The following is a 16,877-nucleotide window of genomic DNA, read 5'->3' as shown; positions in this document are numbered from 1 at the left end:
TTTCAAGTCCATAGCAGTGTAAGCAAGAAGAATCTGTAGTTGCTTTACAGAATCTCAGATGTGGGGGAAAACCATACATATGCAAACCGTGATGCTAGAAATGATTTAGTTTTCATGATGCCCATTTGCTTTTCGGAGAGATTCTGTAAATATCCATCAGTGCCAATTGCCTCTAATAACTTGACCATCTGGTTAGAATTTTTATAATTGGATTTTATCTCCAGAGAGATGGAGATCTAAAATGATGAAAACATCTTTCAGAAAGATGTTACAGGATCAAATTTTTTACTGTGTGTCTCGAGTTTGGATAAAGCCCTCCGGGAGGGGAGCATCACATGGATGGGTTAGGAAAGGTTCTGTCATAAGTAAGTATGTCCTGCCTGGGAAATGGTTATGAAGGACGCCTAATGAACACAGGAAAGTGTTGAAGGGGCATATAAAAGCATTGAATCTACTGTAAAAGATACTTTGAAAATGTGTAAATTTTTATTCTTTTTAGACTCAGTTGTACAAAAGGTAAAAACTACAATGTCCAACTCCTCAGGGCAAAGTTCTAGGCTATATGTACATATGTGTGTGTGTGTCTGTGTGTCTGTCTGTCTGTCTGTGTTTCCCCATTATGTTCAGTGTTGTGTTACTAAACTAGAAGTCAGACATGAATCTTTCAGCTTTGCCATTCTTTTCAACATTACTCTGGAAATGCTGCATCATTTTTCTTTCTGTGCAACCCCACAGTGAGCTTCTCAGTGACACTGAAGGAAACCCTTGTGTATTTTGCCTTTGTGATGTAGTTTTATGACAAGGTTGTCCCTACATAGGTCAGGCTAGCCTGGAACTTGCTAATAGAGGCAGGCTGAACTCAAAGTCATTACTCTGCTGCCTCAGCTTTCCAAGGGCTGGCCTCCTGTTTTCAGTGGTATTTGCTAAATATATAGGGCATCCTGGGAGAAATAACATCGACAAAACTCCTGAGTTTTATGCTCTCTGTTGCTGTCGGCCATACTGACTCTGCCTTAGCAATGTTGTTAGAGGGTGGAGGTCTTTCCCTTTTTATTATGTTCTTAGAGGCTTTTCAAAGAGGTCCTTTGGGTGGGGGGGAGAGGATATGACATACAGGGACTTGCAGTGTAGCTCAGGCTGGCCTCGCAATCCTCCTGCCTCCACTGCCTGATTTCTAGAATTATAGCACTATATCACCATACCTGTGCCTCTCATTTTTAAAAGAAATGCTATTCTAAATTGTTCAGTTATTTTCACAGTTTGTTGTCAGAATGTAGGAACACAATTATTTTATGCCACTTTAATCATGAGCTATTGCTAAATTCTTATTATGTTTTTATCAATCATATCTTCTACAGGAAAAATGTGTGAATAATGTGACTTTATTATTTTGCCTTCATAGTATTTTGTGTGTGTGTGTGTGAAGCACCCAAAAAATAATATTTAATATGGTGCTGGCTGTCAGTATCTGACGGCTGTCCTCTTCTCTTTGTTGAGCTGAGGGAGCTCATTCTCTGCTTGCAAGTCAAGGGTATCTGTCACAGTGCACGAAGCATCATGGAATATGTTTTCGGTTAGTGTTAATGACCATGCGATTCTGTGTGGTGATGGGCATGACCACTGTGCGGTCCTCACCTCGCTTGTCCTCCACGCCCTTCCTCTCCATCACTCCTCTGAAGCGTTATCATTTGTCGGCATTTCCCTCCAGGCTAAAATGCCTCATTTCAGATTTCTTGTACCAAAAATCTATAGCTGATTTTAATTGTCACTTCTTCACTTCCATCTTGGAAGGGTATCAATGGAGAATGTAAAGCTCTGAGTTGGCAGACATATCCATTTCCTCATGGCTCCCTGTTTCTGGTGCGAAGTTGGCCAGCTGTCCGGCCGTTCCCAGATTTTCATAACCCTTATTTCCTTTTTATTTATTGAGCTTGAGTTTTCCCATTCTTTTAAAATTCATAACATGGTGTTTTGAGCCAAAGTAGATAGGGTTTTACCCGCATCCTCTGGGTTGGCTCTGTTGTGACTCTTTTCCCAATCTTTCTCTCAGTCCTTGCCTTCCACAGCTTAGACTTGGTCTTATCTGGCAAGTCCTGGGGCAGCATTCATCGCGTGAGCCCTGCACTACCTGTCCCTCAGGTTGTACTTTCTCTGTACCTTTGTTCACAGCCATTTGTACTCTCTCCTGCCTCTTCTCGTATGCTGTTCATTTTGCAGCATTTTGACCTCAAAATTTTTGCATTGAGCTCTCAAACATTCTCCTGCTTCATCTTTATACTTTCTAGGCTTAGATTCTCCATCTGCTTGTCCATTAAGGCCATTTTTCTTGAAGCTCTTTGAATAGGTCATTTAAAGTTCTTGTCTGTTAATTACCAGGCCTGAGTCATCTCAGTTTGTGTGTACTGGATGATTCTTTAATCGCTGAATACTGTCCATGTTCATTTGTTTATGTGTGTGTCTAATTATTGCTCCATATACCGGATTCCAGGAGGATCAGGTGTACAGTGAGGCCATTCTCTAAAATGAAGGCATTACCAGGCAGCTAGCTATTTGTAATTCTTTTTCACATTGGCTCTTGAATTTACCCTGTTCATATGGTTGGTCTGGAATAGCGCTCTTGACTTCTCTTTCTAAATACTATGGCTTTAGTGTCTTAGTCCAATTCTGAAGATGTGATTAAAGACTGCCCCACTGGTCTCCGCACTCATAGCAACATGTGACCTCTGGTGCTTTTGTTTCCCACAGGTTTTGCCTGGTATCTTGACTTCTCATACTCTAAGTATGTAGTCTCATGTTTGACCCAGGTCTTATCAGCATCCCCTGAAGACTTTCTCTTTTTGTGGTTGTTTCTGCCCCAGCCATTGTGTCTTCTAACCTCCTGCTGCTTTTCCAACTCTGAACTGCTGCCAGTGTGTCCTCAGCACAGGATGGCTGCTGTGCTGAATTTCACTCTGACTTACATCACAAGTAGAGACATTTCTCCATGAAAACATTAAGGGCTCATCTGAAACACCTTCCTTTACTTAGGGATTCCATTTTTCATATGGCTGTGCACCTGGGAGGCTAAGATGTTGATGTGGTGTTCAAGGCTAACATGGGATATGTAGAGAGCTTAAGATCATCCTGTATATAATAAAACCCCGTCCCAGGAACCAAAAATAGCTGTAATAGTAAATGCAACACAGCAAATCCCAGTTATCGTGTCTACTTGTCCAGCTGTGTAGATTTTTTTGCATGAAAGTTTACACTTTAATGGCCATAAGGCTAGGGAGTCTTTTAAGCTAGGGAGATGACTAGGTGATAAAGTGATTGCCACAAAATCATTAGGACCTGTGTTCAATCCTCAGCACCCCCATGAAAAGCCAAGACCAGAAGTGTGTTTCTTCAATGCCAACCTTGGGGAGTGAAGTCAGAAGGTTCCCTGTGGTTGTTGGCTAACTGGTCTAGCTGAATGAGTGAGCTCCAGGATGTAAGAGCTACATTTCATAAAGCAAATGGAGAACAATTGAAGAAAATACCAGACATTGACTTCTGATGCCTCTGTGAACATGCACATAAGCATGTATGCTCATCTGAAAAATCTTTACTACACACAGATGAACATGGACACACATATACACAGACAGGAATGTATCTTTGAAACATTCCCTAATCATTGTTTTTAAGCCACAGCATCAATTTATACATCTGGAAGGAACACCTTATCTATACCTAGGTCAGATTCTGGTTCAGAGAGTTGAGGGGGATCCAGGAACCTGCATGTCTAACACATGCTTATGTGGTACAGATGCAACCAATCTGGGAACCACACTTTGAAAAGCACTTGCTTAGAAATAAGCCTTGATGAAAAATATTGTGGCTCAGTGTATACATATGAACATATGTATATAAATACATACATGCACACATGCATATGACCTAGTTTATATTTCTCTTGATTTTTTGTGTGTGATTCTAAACCTCTAGCCGATTTATTGTTTCTTTTTTTTTTTTTTTTTCAGTACCAGGGATCTAGGGTTTCATGCATGCCAGGAACTGGCTTGACCATTTGTATCATTAGATAACTACTGTTATAACTACTGTTACTGTTTTATTTTCTTTTAGTTTTTATTTTAAAGCAGAGTCTCACTAAATTTCCCAGGCTGGCCCTGAAGTTTCTATGCCGCCCAAACTGGCCATAAACTTGTGCTTCTCATGCCTCAGCCTCTGCAGGAGCCTGGTTGGTAAGCAGATATCACCATAACTGGGATGAGTAACACTTCTACATTAAAAAGGACATATTCTCTATTTGACAGGCAATACAACCAAAAAATATATGAGAGGATAGTAGAATTGTTTGTGTTTTACTTTATACAAGATTCACTTTATCATCATGACCCGATGTTTTATAACCATAGTTTTGTATGTTCAAGAAATAAATATTTAACTTGTATTTCATAAGTTGTTAAGATTTTCTTATATTTATAATTGACCTATGTGGGAGCATATATATATGTGTGTGTGTGTGTGTGTGTGTGTGTGTGTGTGTGTGAATGTATGTATGTGTATATTTGTGTGCATGTGTGTGTATACACATGTGTGTATGCATGTGTACACAGATGCCTCAGTGCTTCATTAACAAAATACAAAATGATCATAAGCCTGTATACCAAGTGGGTTTCTGGACTCTTCTCCTGCTCTATCACAAGAGTTCCAGTGCACATATTATCTATCCAGTAATGTCCTTCTGTTTGTGTGCTGGGAGCTGAACTTAGGGCCTGTACTTGCTAGGTAAGCACTGTACTCCTGAGCTGTTTCCCTGGTCCCAGAAATTTTTGTCTTCTCTGCGTGCCTCCATTATATCTGAGTCTCTACTTATTTGTGAGGCTTTAGGAAGGATGGCTCCTCTGTGCTCTGAGTCAGACCCTTTTCATCAGAAATGCGCTCATAATAGCATCAACTTAGCAAATGGTATTTCAATGACCATAACATGATGTTTGTTCATGGTGTCTACAGGACAGTCACTAGGGATAGAAGTGTCCCTGTTCGCCAACCTAGAATCCTCTTAGCTGAGAGAACACATTGGCCTTACTCCTCCCAGTAATAATCAACATCTGATAAAATGTCATTTCCCCCCTCTTTATCTGAAAAAATGTGTTCCAGGAGCCTTTCTTGGCATTGTTAGAAAGCTCTGTGATGGTACGCTTAAGATGTTTTTTTTTTTTTTCAGCTGCAAGGTGTGATAAAAGCCATTTCAATTTCAGCTTCAGATATTTGTTTTCAAATATTTTAATGAAGGCAGAGTGATGTAGTAATCGCAAAACAGTAATTCCTCAATACGCTTTTTTTTTTTAACAGATTCATTTCGATGGCTGGGACCATAAGTATGACTATTGGTTGGACGCCGACAGCCAGGACATCCACCCCATCGGGTGGTGCGATGTGACAGGGCATCCGCTGGAGGTGCCATGTGGTGAGCAGTCTGGGCTTTGCTGTTGCTTAGTGTTTGCCCTGAGTTCCACTGCTAATGTTGCTTATTTGTGTCATTATAGCCACTGGAAGGCTGAGTAACAGATAGGTGAATTAATTAGTCAGCATTCTAGCTGCTCTGGAAGCCAGTTATTCACAATTAAGCCTCAAAGGACAAGCTTTCGACAGATGAGCTGCAATAGTCCCTGATAAATAATTCTCGTGTTTTCCAAAGCGATCTTTCTTTTCTACAATTTGGCTCAAAGGGCTGAGCCAGAATTTCTAAACCCATCTCAATATTGGTCATTAAAGTTTCATCAGTTCTTTAAGCACCCCATGGTATTTTATCTTATACAACAAATTATAAAATTTTCAAAAATATTAAATATTTAAAACTTCAGGAATTTTAAAAATAAAAGTGAAGAAGCATTCTATTTTACCGGGAGCTGCATTTGTAACCACTTATAGCTAAGGAGGAAATTAAGCACTCTAAATTCTAATGAGCCTGTGACTGGAATACCTTACTTTGTCTGTGGGAGTCCTCTGACCCCATTAGACTGGCACGGCTGATCGCCAGGTCCAGGCCTTCATCCCAACAGGCTCCGTTCTCCTGTTTGTTCTCTCCCCCTCGCTGATTCTCCACCATCCCTCGGCTTCTTCAGGGGAAGCTTGAGTGTTCGTAGTGAGGGCAGCTGACGGTGTTGCTGTCAAAGGATGATGGTACTTGCCCCTGAGAATCTAAGGCCTCACCACTTTTCCTGACAATGTACTACATTTTGTCATAGGAAAAATCAGCATTTTATCAATCCTGGACTTCAGACCCCAAGTATTTTATATGATTCTAGGTCTCTCAACTTCAACACAATCATTAACGTGCTTGTCTAGGTGACTCACAAAATGTATGTAAGTCAGTACACTACAAAGGAGGGACAAAGGGAGACTGGTCAGCAACCTGTAGAGGTTCCGAGCCATGGAAAGGTGTCAGAATTTCTGTTTGTACTGTATGTAATCGAGCATGTGTGTGTGTGTGTGTGTGTGTGTGTGTGTGTCTATCTGTGCATGAATGTGTGCATGTGTGTATATGTGCATAAGTGTTTAGATTGTATTGCATATGTGTGTATATCTGTGCATATGTGTATATGCATGAGTGTATATATGTGCATGTGTGTTTATGTGTATGACTATGTGTATGTGTGAGGGTTGTGTATGTAAATGTGTGTATGTTCATGTGTGTGAATGTTCATGTGTGTGTATGTTCATGTGTGTGTGAATGTATGTTCATGTGTGTGTGAATGTGTGTATGTGCATGGTGTATGAGTGTATGTTCTATGTGAGTATATGTGTATATATATGCATGCATGTGTATGTGTGTGCATGACTGTATGTATGTATGTGAGTGTGGTGTATATGTGTGTGCATGACTGTGTATATGTATGTGAGTGTGTGTATGTGCATGAGTGTGTGTGTGCACCATATATGCATGCATGTATGTGTGCTTGAGTGTGTGCACACATGCGAGTGTACAGGTATAGGTGCATTTGGAAGTTAGAGGAGGACACTGAGTGAGGATATTGAGGCTTGCCTTATTGCCCCGAAATAACCCAAGATAAAGTCTCACTGACCTGAACCAGAGCCTTTGGATTTCAGCTAGACTGGCTGGCCAGTGAGATGCCCAACTCTTATCCAGCTGTTCAGTGCAACCACGCACAGCTTTTTAGAAAGCAGGGACTAGGGATTTAAACTCAGGCCCTCATATTGTACAAGATGTGCTATTACCCACTGAGCCATCTTTCCTGCCTCAGATCCTGCTTCTCTTTCTCTCTTAAATGCATACCTCAGCACGCCAGGATATAGGTTCTCACATCAATTAGGATGACACCCCTCAATCCAGTACCTGCTTTTCAACCAGTAATTTTCTTTTTTTCTTTTTTTTTAAATTCGATATATTTTTTATTTACATTTCCAATGGTTTCCCCTTTTCTAGCCCCCCACTCCCTGAAAGTCCCATAAGCCCCCTTTTCTCCCCCTGTCCTCCCACCCACCCCTTCCCACTTCCCCGTTCTGGTTTTGCCCTATATTGCTTCACTGAGTCTTTCCAGAACAAGGGGCCACTCCTCCTTTCTTCTTGTACCTCATTTTATGTGTGGATTATGCTTTGGGTATTCCAGTTTTCTAGGTTAATATCCACTTATTAGTGAGTGCATACCATGATTCATCTTTTGAGTCTGGGTTACCTCACTTAGTATGATGTTCTCCAGCTCCATCCATTTGCCTAGGAATTTCATGAATTCATTGTTTCTAATGGCTGAATAGTACTCCATTGTGTATATATACCACATTTTTTGCATCCACTCTTCTGTTGAGGGATACCTGGGTTCTTTCCAGCTTCTGGCAATTATAAATAGGGCTGCTATGAACATAGTGGAACATGTATCCTTATTACAATATAGTTAAAATGGCCATTTTGCCAAAAGCAATATACAGATTCAATTCAATACCCATCAAAATCCCAACTCAATTCTTCACAGAGTTAGAAAGAGCAATTATCAAATTCATCTGGAATAACAAAAAACCCAGGATAGCTAAAACTATTCTCATCAACAAAAGAAATTCTGGGGGAATCAGTATCCCTGACCTCAAGTAATTTTCTTATCAAAGGAAGACTTCAGCATAGAGAGGAGTGGATCAGCGTCATCAGTGTAGAGAGAGCTCTCTCTTCTCCAGCTTACCTGGCTCACTCTCCTTTGTCACACTACCCTGAAGCTTCTATGTCTGAGTCTGCACCAAACTGTGACTCCACCTAAGGCCACAGCTTGATCTTTCATTAATGTTTCTACCTGTTTCTTGTCCCCACCTCTCTTTTGGAGCTCTGTCAGTTTCACACGATTCTCAGAATCTGGTCTGTTCTCTGGAAATCCAGGTTCTAGACAAGACATAGCCTGGTTATTACACATGTGGAGACACAGTGTTCAAATAGGAATCAAATACTTGGTTTTATGCCTATGTACCTCCTTGGGCCTTGCTTCTACATCCATAAAGCAAACAATAGACTTTTTAAAGATAAATTTATAAACATGAAAGATTAATATATGCATACCTGTTCAAAAACTCCCGGCCTATATTGTGTGTTATCTGCTGTCAGGAAATGTAACAATCCTCAAAATTTCATTTTTATATGACTATAAATTATCAAAGCTTTAAAATTTGAAAATGAGCAAAAATTAACACGATTAATTTTCCGAAGTAATTTTAGTTTGTATGTTTCCAAGAAAAGCACACTTCTGTGTGTTGCTGGCAATTTTACATGATTTTTTTCTTGTACTCAACTGATTTTTATATCTAGAATTTGGGGGAAGGACCTACTGCTAGTGGCTACCTTCCATGCTAAAGATTTTCTATTATTTGTTATAGATTTTACATTAATAATTATTTATTTAATGGAAATTAATTTTTGTTTTGCTATTCTTAGACTCAGACTCATTCATTTCTGCATCAGGAGTCTTTGTTGATATTTGATATATAAATGTTAAGCCCTGCTTGTGATGTGGTTCTATAGGTGCTACCCACCGGCAGATGTCTACGACTCTTTTTCACCTGTCTTTCCATTCCCACTCCAAGTACATTTGTGTTTCTTTTTCATCAAATTCTTTTCTACTGGAAAGCAGGAACATATAGTTGCTCTGTTTCCTGCACCAAGGCAAGCCTGAGGCTCTCTGTTTGTGTTGCTCATTGCAAATCGTGGTGTTGCTGTGTTGATGACTTCATGGCCTGCTATTCTGATTTCTTTTTGGAAGTAGATGGTGTGAACCCTCATGCCTTCCGTCTTGGTGCCCAGGATCATCTGGGTTTTTAACTCCTTTGTATTAAACCAATCCTTCTCTCAATATCACACCTTTACATGGCACACCTCTTCCCCCCACCCCCCACTTTTACTGCATGGGCTCACTGAATGCATCTGAAGAGTCTGAAGACAATGTATCCCCTTTCTCTGCCTGTTCTCTGCATCCAGCTTCCTTTCCAGAGACAACCGAGCCCTCAGCTGGTGCGTAGTGCCCATGTGGTAAGGAGCAGTTGCTCTCAATTTTCAGTTTATATTCCTAAGTTGTTTATACAATGTTTTTTTTTTCCTGAGTGGTTCATCTATGTATTTATATAATTCAAACCACACCTTCCTCCCCCTAGGTATCTGGTACCCATCACAATCAGATCAAAATAATTTTATTTCATAAATCAAAACCTAAAACAAAAACCACACATAGAATTGATAATTGTGAAGAGATAAGTCATCTAACATTAATTGTGAGATGTTGTAATGACATTCCTAATTTAAGAATTTTTTTTACATTCTACAGTTTTATTTGTATGACTCAACAATTATCTTGGGTACGTTATGATATGTAGTATGCATGCTTTGTTGATGAAATATTGCAAGGACTTTTAAAACTTTAGAACAACAATATCAACTAACCAGATTTCCCCAGAGCTCCCAGGGCCTAAACCATCAATCAAAGAGTACACATGGAGGGACCATGGCTCCAGCTCCATATGTAGCAAAGTCTTACTTTATCTGGCATCACTGGGAGGGTGGCCCTTGGTCCTGTGGAGGCTTGATGACCCAGTTTAGGGGAATTCTGAGGCAGTGAGACAGGAGTGGCTAGGTGGGTAGGGGAACACACTCTTAGACATTACATAATTTATTTTCTTCAAGATTTTGGCCTTAACTCAAATGTCACCTACTTTATTTAGCTAGGTTTGTAAAGTTTCAAAAGATACCAAACTCAAGTAGCTTACCAGCAATATTAGGTAAAAATAAGAATGATCAGATAAAAAAATAAATGTGTTTTGAACTATTTGTACCCCGTTATTCTCATTGCTTTCTTCCTTATGAATATAGTTTCCCTTCCAATCCTTTGCAGTAGTACTACAGTGGATGCCCAAAAAGCAAGGAGGAAAGTGAGCACTTCCATATATACTACATGATACACACAGAGACGTGCACACATATGCACAGACACATACATGCACCCACATGTGTGCACACGTGTGCACACACACGCACAGCATATATAAACATGTTTTATTTTCAGTGAGCTCAGATTTTATGTCTAAAACAGTATTCTTTTTAGGCAGATTAAATAAGAATAAAGAAAGCTGCGCAGCTGTTTTTGTATAATGAATATGAAATGAGTTGCTGATATGGGAGAGACTAAGAAGCATGCTATTGGGTAGGACCAGTGGGGACCTATAGGAAGTTGCTTGGCTGCATTGAGAAGTAGGTATCTGGACCAAAGATAACCACTCAAGAGGGAAACTGATCAAGGATAAACAAAATCCAAACTCCTTAGTCATGTTATACATCTTATGCAAATTTATTAAAATTGTAGAACTTTCTAAATAAATGATAGTTCCCCTTTGTTTCTATTTTGCTCAGGTCATTTAATCTCCTTGTAGAAAGTGAGCCGAGGCAGAGCCTGTGCTGGCTGCACTCTGACTCTCTTGTTCCTTGCAAGGGTTCCAGATGTCTTTTATACAAGTGGGTGGCCATGCCACGGGTATGGGCCCTGTCAGTCACAGATGCTACTGCCTCCCTCAGTCAGAAGTTGGATCAGGGATGCAATTGGGTAGTCCTTCAAGAGTAATCCCACACCATATGGTCATTTGGGAAGCTGTGTCATAGATGCCTGTCCCATATTCACAGGAGTGATTGGAAATGTTAGCTCCGCCCCTGGACGGTCCTTCCCAGTGTTCTGCATGGGCTGCTTGGAACCTGCCTATGTATCCTTCCAGACTCTGGCTTTGCCCTGCTTTTCACCTGGTTGACTACTGTGCAGTATTTTTCACTTTCTTTTGCATAGGTTAAAGGTATTCTGCTAGCTGTGTTATATAGTTCACATAACACTTGTTCTATATCTTCCAAGTGTGGTTCACATAGGATCCACGGGCACCCAGGATTGCCTTCCTTTATTTAGTGTGTGTGCGTCTGTGTGTGTGTGTGTGTGTGTGTGTGTGTAGGTGTTCATCAGATTCCATCTGCCTTGTATCTTGAGACAGCCTGGAATTCATCAAGTCTCTTAGGCTGGCTAGGTTATATGCAATCTTCAGGGATCTGCCTGTTCCTCCTTCCCCAGTGCTGAGGTTTAATCCTTTCCACCACTCTGTGGATTTTTAGTTGGGTCCTGGGAACTAGACTCATGCCCTCATGTTTGTGAGGCAAGTATTTTACCAGCTGATCCATCTCCCTGACCTGAGGGTTGTCTTTTGGCAGCATTTTAATAGCACCATTTTGAAGCTGTAACCATAGCCACATTTCATGCTAAAGTTCTTCAAATAAAGTTCATTTATATACTACAAGGCTGATTATTGACACAGAGATTATTAATTCTCTTGGGAAAGGGTGTGTTCAACATTCCTTGTGTTAGAAATCAACACAAGTTTTGGAAACAAGATGGCAGACATCATAGATAGAAAGCCTTGGGTTTGGGTTTCTGACTGATGTTGAATAGGCAACTTTACCTCTGGGCCTTGCAGTATTGGGAGACTAAATATAAAGCTTCATCTTCCAAAGTGCTGGTTAACCAGCAAGGAGGAAGCTGCATGGAAGGCACGGGTGTTTTCCAAGCATCTTCAGGATTCTTTATTGGCCAAGAACGTTAGTAAGATGTGTTTTCCTCCTATAGGCCAGTTAAAATTGTACAGTGCCAACAGTACTTGCTGATCAGTGAATGCCTATTGACCATTATTCACGACCTCAAAGCATTTAAAATTAATTATCGGTTCGGTATTATGATGAGCAAATGCTACAAACCAAACTGAGCTGAGAACTAACTTTACTACTTTTTTTAAATAAGAATCAGAATATATTATGAATGTCAAGGATCAAATCAAATCATCCCCACCTATTTGTTCAAAAAAGTCTAGTTGTCAGGTAAGATGGCCATAACTAGCCTTCACCTAAGGCCTCTCCTCCTCTCTTCCTCCTCTGTTCTCTCATGCCTCTGTCTCCTCAGTGTTTTTGCATGTGTAAGACAATGACTCTACTATCGTCATGTGCCCATGGCTTCCTTCCCGTCCTTGTGATTAAGACAAGGAGCCTTCCTTGAGTCTCCTGCTGCTTATTTTCTCAGTCTATGCTTTTGACTCCTTATTTTCTGAGTTAAATCCATTCCTTGTACCTAGTGCTGATCTTATGTACACTTGAGCACTGAGGATGACTCCTTACAGTCCAGTGCCACAAGGTATGGCTCTTGACCACCTGGAACGGCAGCCCCGCAGGCACCACACCCCTGTGCACATACATACACACCAACACACCTACAACTTGAAAAATAAAAATAAATCTTTAAAAAAAACCCTTCTATAGCAGCAGCAGCAACAGCAAAGTCCTCTCACAGGAATCAGACTTAAACAGATAAAATATGTGATATGAAACTTCCCTGCAATACCTTCAGGTCAGAATAAAAACAGACAATAAAAATGTGCTGAGACAGAAACACAGTGGCTATAAACAGTATAGATGAGCTGGAACAGTTGGTTGCTTTAACTACACGTTGATGTGGGCTCCACCTGCAGCTTTCAGACTTTCCCAACAGGGTGCACAGAAAGTATTTGTTCTGGAATGATTAGAAGCACACACCATGAGAAGATCTGGTGGAACTTGATATCGTGGAGTACTGCGTACTATCCTGGTGGTACAATTTCTTCCACAAAGAGACACGGAATATTCTGGAGCATTCTTTGTGAGATCCATCACATCTGATAAGGTTTCACTCTTATTTCTTATATTCCCATATTGGAAAAACCACAATGAAAACAAAGTTTTTCTCCTATTGTGAGCATAAGATTACATAGACATCAGAGAGATTATTGGATCCCTCTTCCTAGAAAATCTCAGTCAACCTAGAACAGGACCTTTATCCTTGAGAGTGACCAAAGATATGCATATAGAATATAATATTACCAGGTTCTCATGCTTGTTCAATCTAGAGGTGAGGGAACTGAATTATGCAGAGATAGGTTACTGGCTGTGGTTAGACCATATGCCCTGACCTAACCTGAACAGTGTACATGTTCCTGTATAAACTGGTAACCCTTCTTCTATAGTTTCTCTTCCTCCCTCTGTCCCTCCCTACCTCATACATACACACAGAGTAGAGGGCAGGTTTTTTAGCTGATAAAAGGGTTAGAAGCCAGATATTACCTGACGGGAGAGTGAGATTGCATCTTCTGGCAATATTAGCACTGCTGAATGGTAGCCAGCAGCTCTGAGACCAGTGGCTGATTCTAGGGAAGGAAATGTCTAAGCTCTTCCCTCCCTTGGCAAGTAGTCCCTGGGAGACCTTTGGGCAACCCTTTGGAGTTAGGCTTCAAGACAGTCCTCCCACAAAGAATGATCCCCAGCTGTTCATTCTAGTCCCTATGCATCTCTCTCTCTGAAGCCTTTGCTCTTGGTTCCATGCTGCTCACCTATTGTGTCTTGGAAACTGCTGCCTTTTTTCTGAGGCATATTGTAATTCAAGGAACCCTTCCATAGCTGACTTGGTTGTGTTAAAGGAGAAAAATGGCCATGAGCTCATCCACTTGCTTAACAGAAATCTGTATATGAATGGAACCATGGGTGAGCCTTTCCTAGAGATATAAGGCCACCCCAGAACCAAATGAAACAGATTGACAATGGAGACAATTTCACCAGGCTCATTTAGGGAGTTCTAGATTGTACCAAGGTATCCACTTTAGTGTCAGCACAAAGAGAGGTAAGTGGGACTGTGATGCATGTGTGTGTGTGTGTGTGTGTGTGTGTGTGTGTGTGTAGATTGATGAGGAAGACTTTACCTATGACCCCCTTTTTCTTCCTTCCATATCTTCTCTATTTGTTCAGTTTCTTGAACATAAACTACCCCCAGAGCCTTTGGCTGTACTAGCTTCTATTTCTTTTGTTCTTCTCATAGACTTTTTTGAGAATTCATTCAGATTTGTTTTCTTATAGAAGCCTTCCTGGTCACATCCTGAGTGGGAGACAGTGGATGTTGTGCCAGTGCTTTCCCTTGGGCTAGCATCCCCAAATGGATACCTACGCCTCACCCAAGAGTGGGATAGTCACTTGTGACCCAAAGACTTCAGTCTCAGAGTCCATCTTGGGTTCTTACCTGCAGACTTCCTCCTTTTCTCTCCCTTCTCTTCCTCTCTTCTTCTTCCTCTTCATCTTCTTTAAGGGAGGCCAAATGTGAAGACCAGGGTGGCTTCAAACTTGTGCTCTCCCTGTCTCAATCACCCAAGTGCTAGGATTACAAGTGTATGTTTCTTTATCTTCCTTAGACTTATTTTAGCTGTGGCTATGGGGTTTGTCTAATCAGGCCTCCTAGGAAAGTCAAGGGCCAGATAACACACCACAACTGAGAAAGGACATTTTCATGAACAGGGAGCTTGCGCAGCAGGAAATTGAGATTTCCTAACTGGTTTCCATGCCTAAATAATTTTGTCATTGTTCTTTCTTTAGCTTCTGTTTCATTTATATTTGGAAGTAATAGCAAAGCTGTATTACAAAGCCAGTGAAATGCGATATCATTACTAAATAAAAGTGTATACTAGTAGAATATTTACATGTACTGTAATGATAGCACATATGACCTCGGTTATGTTAAGGACAAGGGAAATAGGGCTAATCAGTGTGACTATTAGACATAAACAAGCATCATAGAACATAGCTTGGTAAAAGACTCAGTTTGGGTTCATTACACAGCAGACATGTACATGACAGAATGACTTGGAAATGGACCATATGGTCCAGCCCATTGTGTATCCTGTTAAGTGAGATAAAATAATGACTGTCTGTTAAGAAATGAACAATTGATAAAGCTATCTCTAACAAGCTTTATTATAGCCCCCTGGAGAACAGAAAACTTTTATTTAATTAGATAAAATTTGCTTGGTTTATGAAATAGAAGTCAGTCTGAGTACAGTCCTCATATGGGACATTAAATTTTGTGATGGTTGAGACCATTCCAATAGTAACAGAAGAAGTGCTAACCTGGCAGGTACCAGCACATTTTCAAATCTGTTCTATTTTAAAGAGAACTGTAGAAGGAACCTTTCTGGAAGTACTTGTTCTTCCAAAACACAGCAAGAAGGTAATCAGCAGCTTTAAGAGTCCCTGAGTACTCATTGACTTAATAGACAATTACAGCATATTGTGCTTTAAAAAGTTAGCTATTTTAGAAGTCCCTAATTACAGATTTACATGATAGACTTATCAAGAAAAAATAATACATTTCAAAATGTGCTTACAGCCTTAATGATATTATCTGTTTTAAATGTTCCTTGGCAAAGGGCTTATCCAGTGTCTACCTTCTGCAAGAGTAAATGGGAGGCATCACTGTTCTACACGTGATCCTGGACTTCTAGTGCTGTCTCAGAATGGTTTGGTAGAGGGCTCCCTCCCACCCCACAGCTAGATGACTCCATTTGATCCCAGGCTCTGTTAACAGTTGAGAGGCACTGCAGAGCTAGTCTTGGTCATCAAATATACAGACCAACTCTGTGAGTGTTGCAGAGAATAGTTACCAACTTCTGAAAGTTGTGAGGTGAGTGGGAGGACAGTAAGACCGAGTACATTCACACCAGATCCCAGTTGTGGTTCACCTTTGGCCATGGGCTTACAGAAGTCAAGTGCGTGAGCACACACTGAGCACACACGAAGTCTTAAGTTAGACAACAGATATTTCAGGATTTCTCTGAGAGAATTTTAAATCTTACTTGAGAGACTATAATACCATCCAGGTTAAAGGAAAGAGGCTTGATCAGGGATTTTTTTTCCTATCTGCAGACCACTATAGGACACAATAATGAAAGTCTACTAGATGGAGCCATTGATTGATGGTTGGTGATGCAGGCCACCATTGAACAGATAGTCTCCACTGTCTTGACTGCTGTGCTAGACTTGCAAATTCCTATCAGACATCATTTTTGCCTCAGGAAACTATGGGTTAGGAGGACATGAGTCCTTTATCCCTCATGAGTGCACACCTGCACTGCTGCCTTGGCTGGCACTTACATGGCTGACTGATACATAGATTGTTGAATGGCTACTTTGGCTGATACCTATGTTAGTATTTAGTGCCAAGGCAAGACAACATGTCTCCCCTGTGGCTAGAATGTCTTATTTTTACAATTGGGAAGAAGGGAAGAGGGGGAGGCCAAATCCAGGGCTGCTTTCAAAGCGAGCTTAGTGATGTTTAATCTTCTGCAAAAGCTTTTGTTCATTTGTCTCTCATGGTATTGAAAAAGCTAAGTAGTCCTTAATGGTTTATTTTACAGATAGATGTATCCTTAAATGACTCGTAGCAATAAACATAGAAGCAAATATTTTTAATGAACACAGACATTATGTTCTTCATATTGAAGAGAACTATATAGTGGTGATGGGGTTTCTTCAC

The 16,877-nt window shown here is 40.6% G+C and overlaps 1 protein-coding gene across 1 annotated transcript in view; it reads left to right on the top strand.

The window, feature by feature from the left end:
• L3mbtl4 (L3MBTL histone methyl-lysine binding protein 4) overlaps positions 1-16,877 on the top strand; it is a 337,842-nt gene that overhangs the window by 129,552 nt on the left and 191,413 nt on the right. Inside the window, exon 10 of the mRNA XM_052193353.1 lies at positions 5,338-5,452. Coding sequence (XP_052049313.1) covers positions 5,338-5,452 — 115 coding nt within the window. The remainder of the gene's footprint in view (positions 1-5,337; positions 5,453-16,877) is intronic.

This window comes from Apodemus sylvaticus, chromosome 9 (genome assembly GCF_947179515.1).
Source record: "Apodemus sylvaticus chromosome 9, mApoSyl1.1, whole genome shotgun sequence".
Taxonomy (NCBI): Eukaryota; Metazoa; Chordata; class Mammalia; order Rodentia; family Muridae; genus Apodemus; species Apodemus sylvaticus.
The sequence above is the reverse complement of the archived record's forward strand: the minus strand, read 5'-3'. Positions and strand labels throughout refer to the sequence as shown.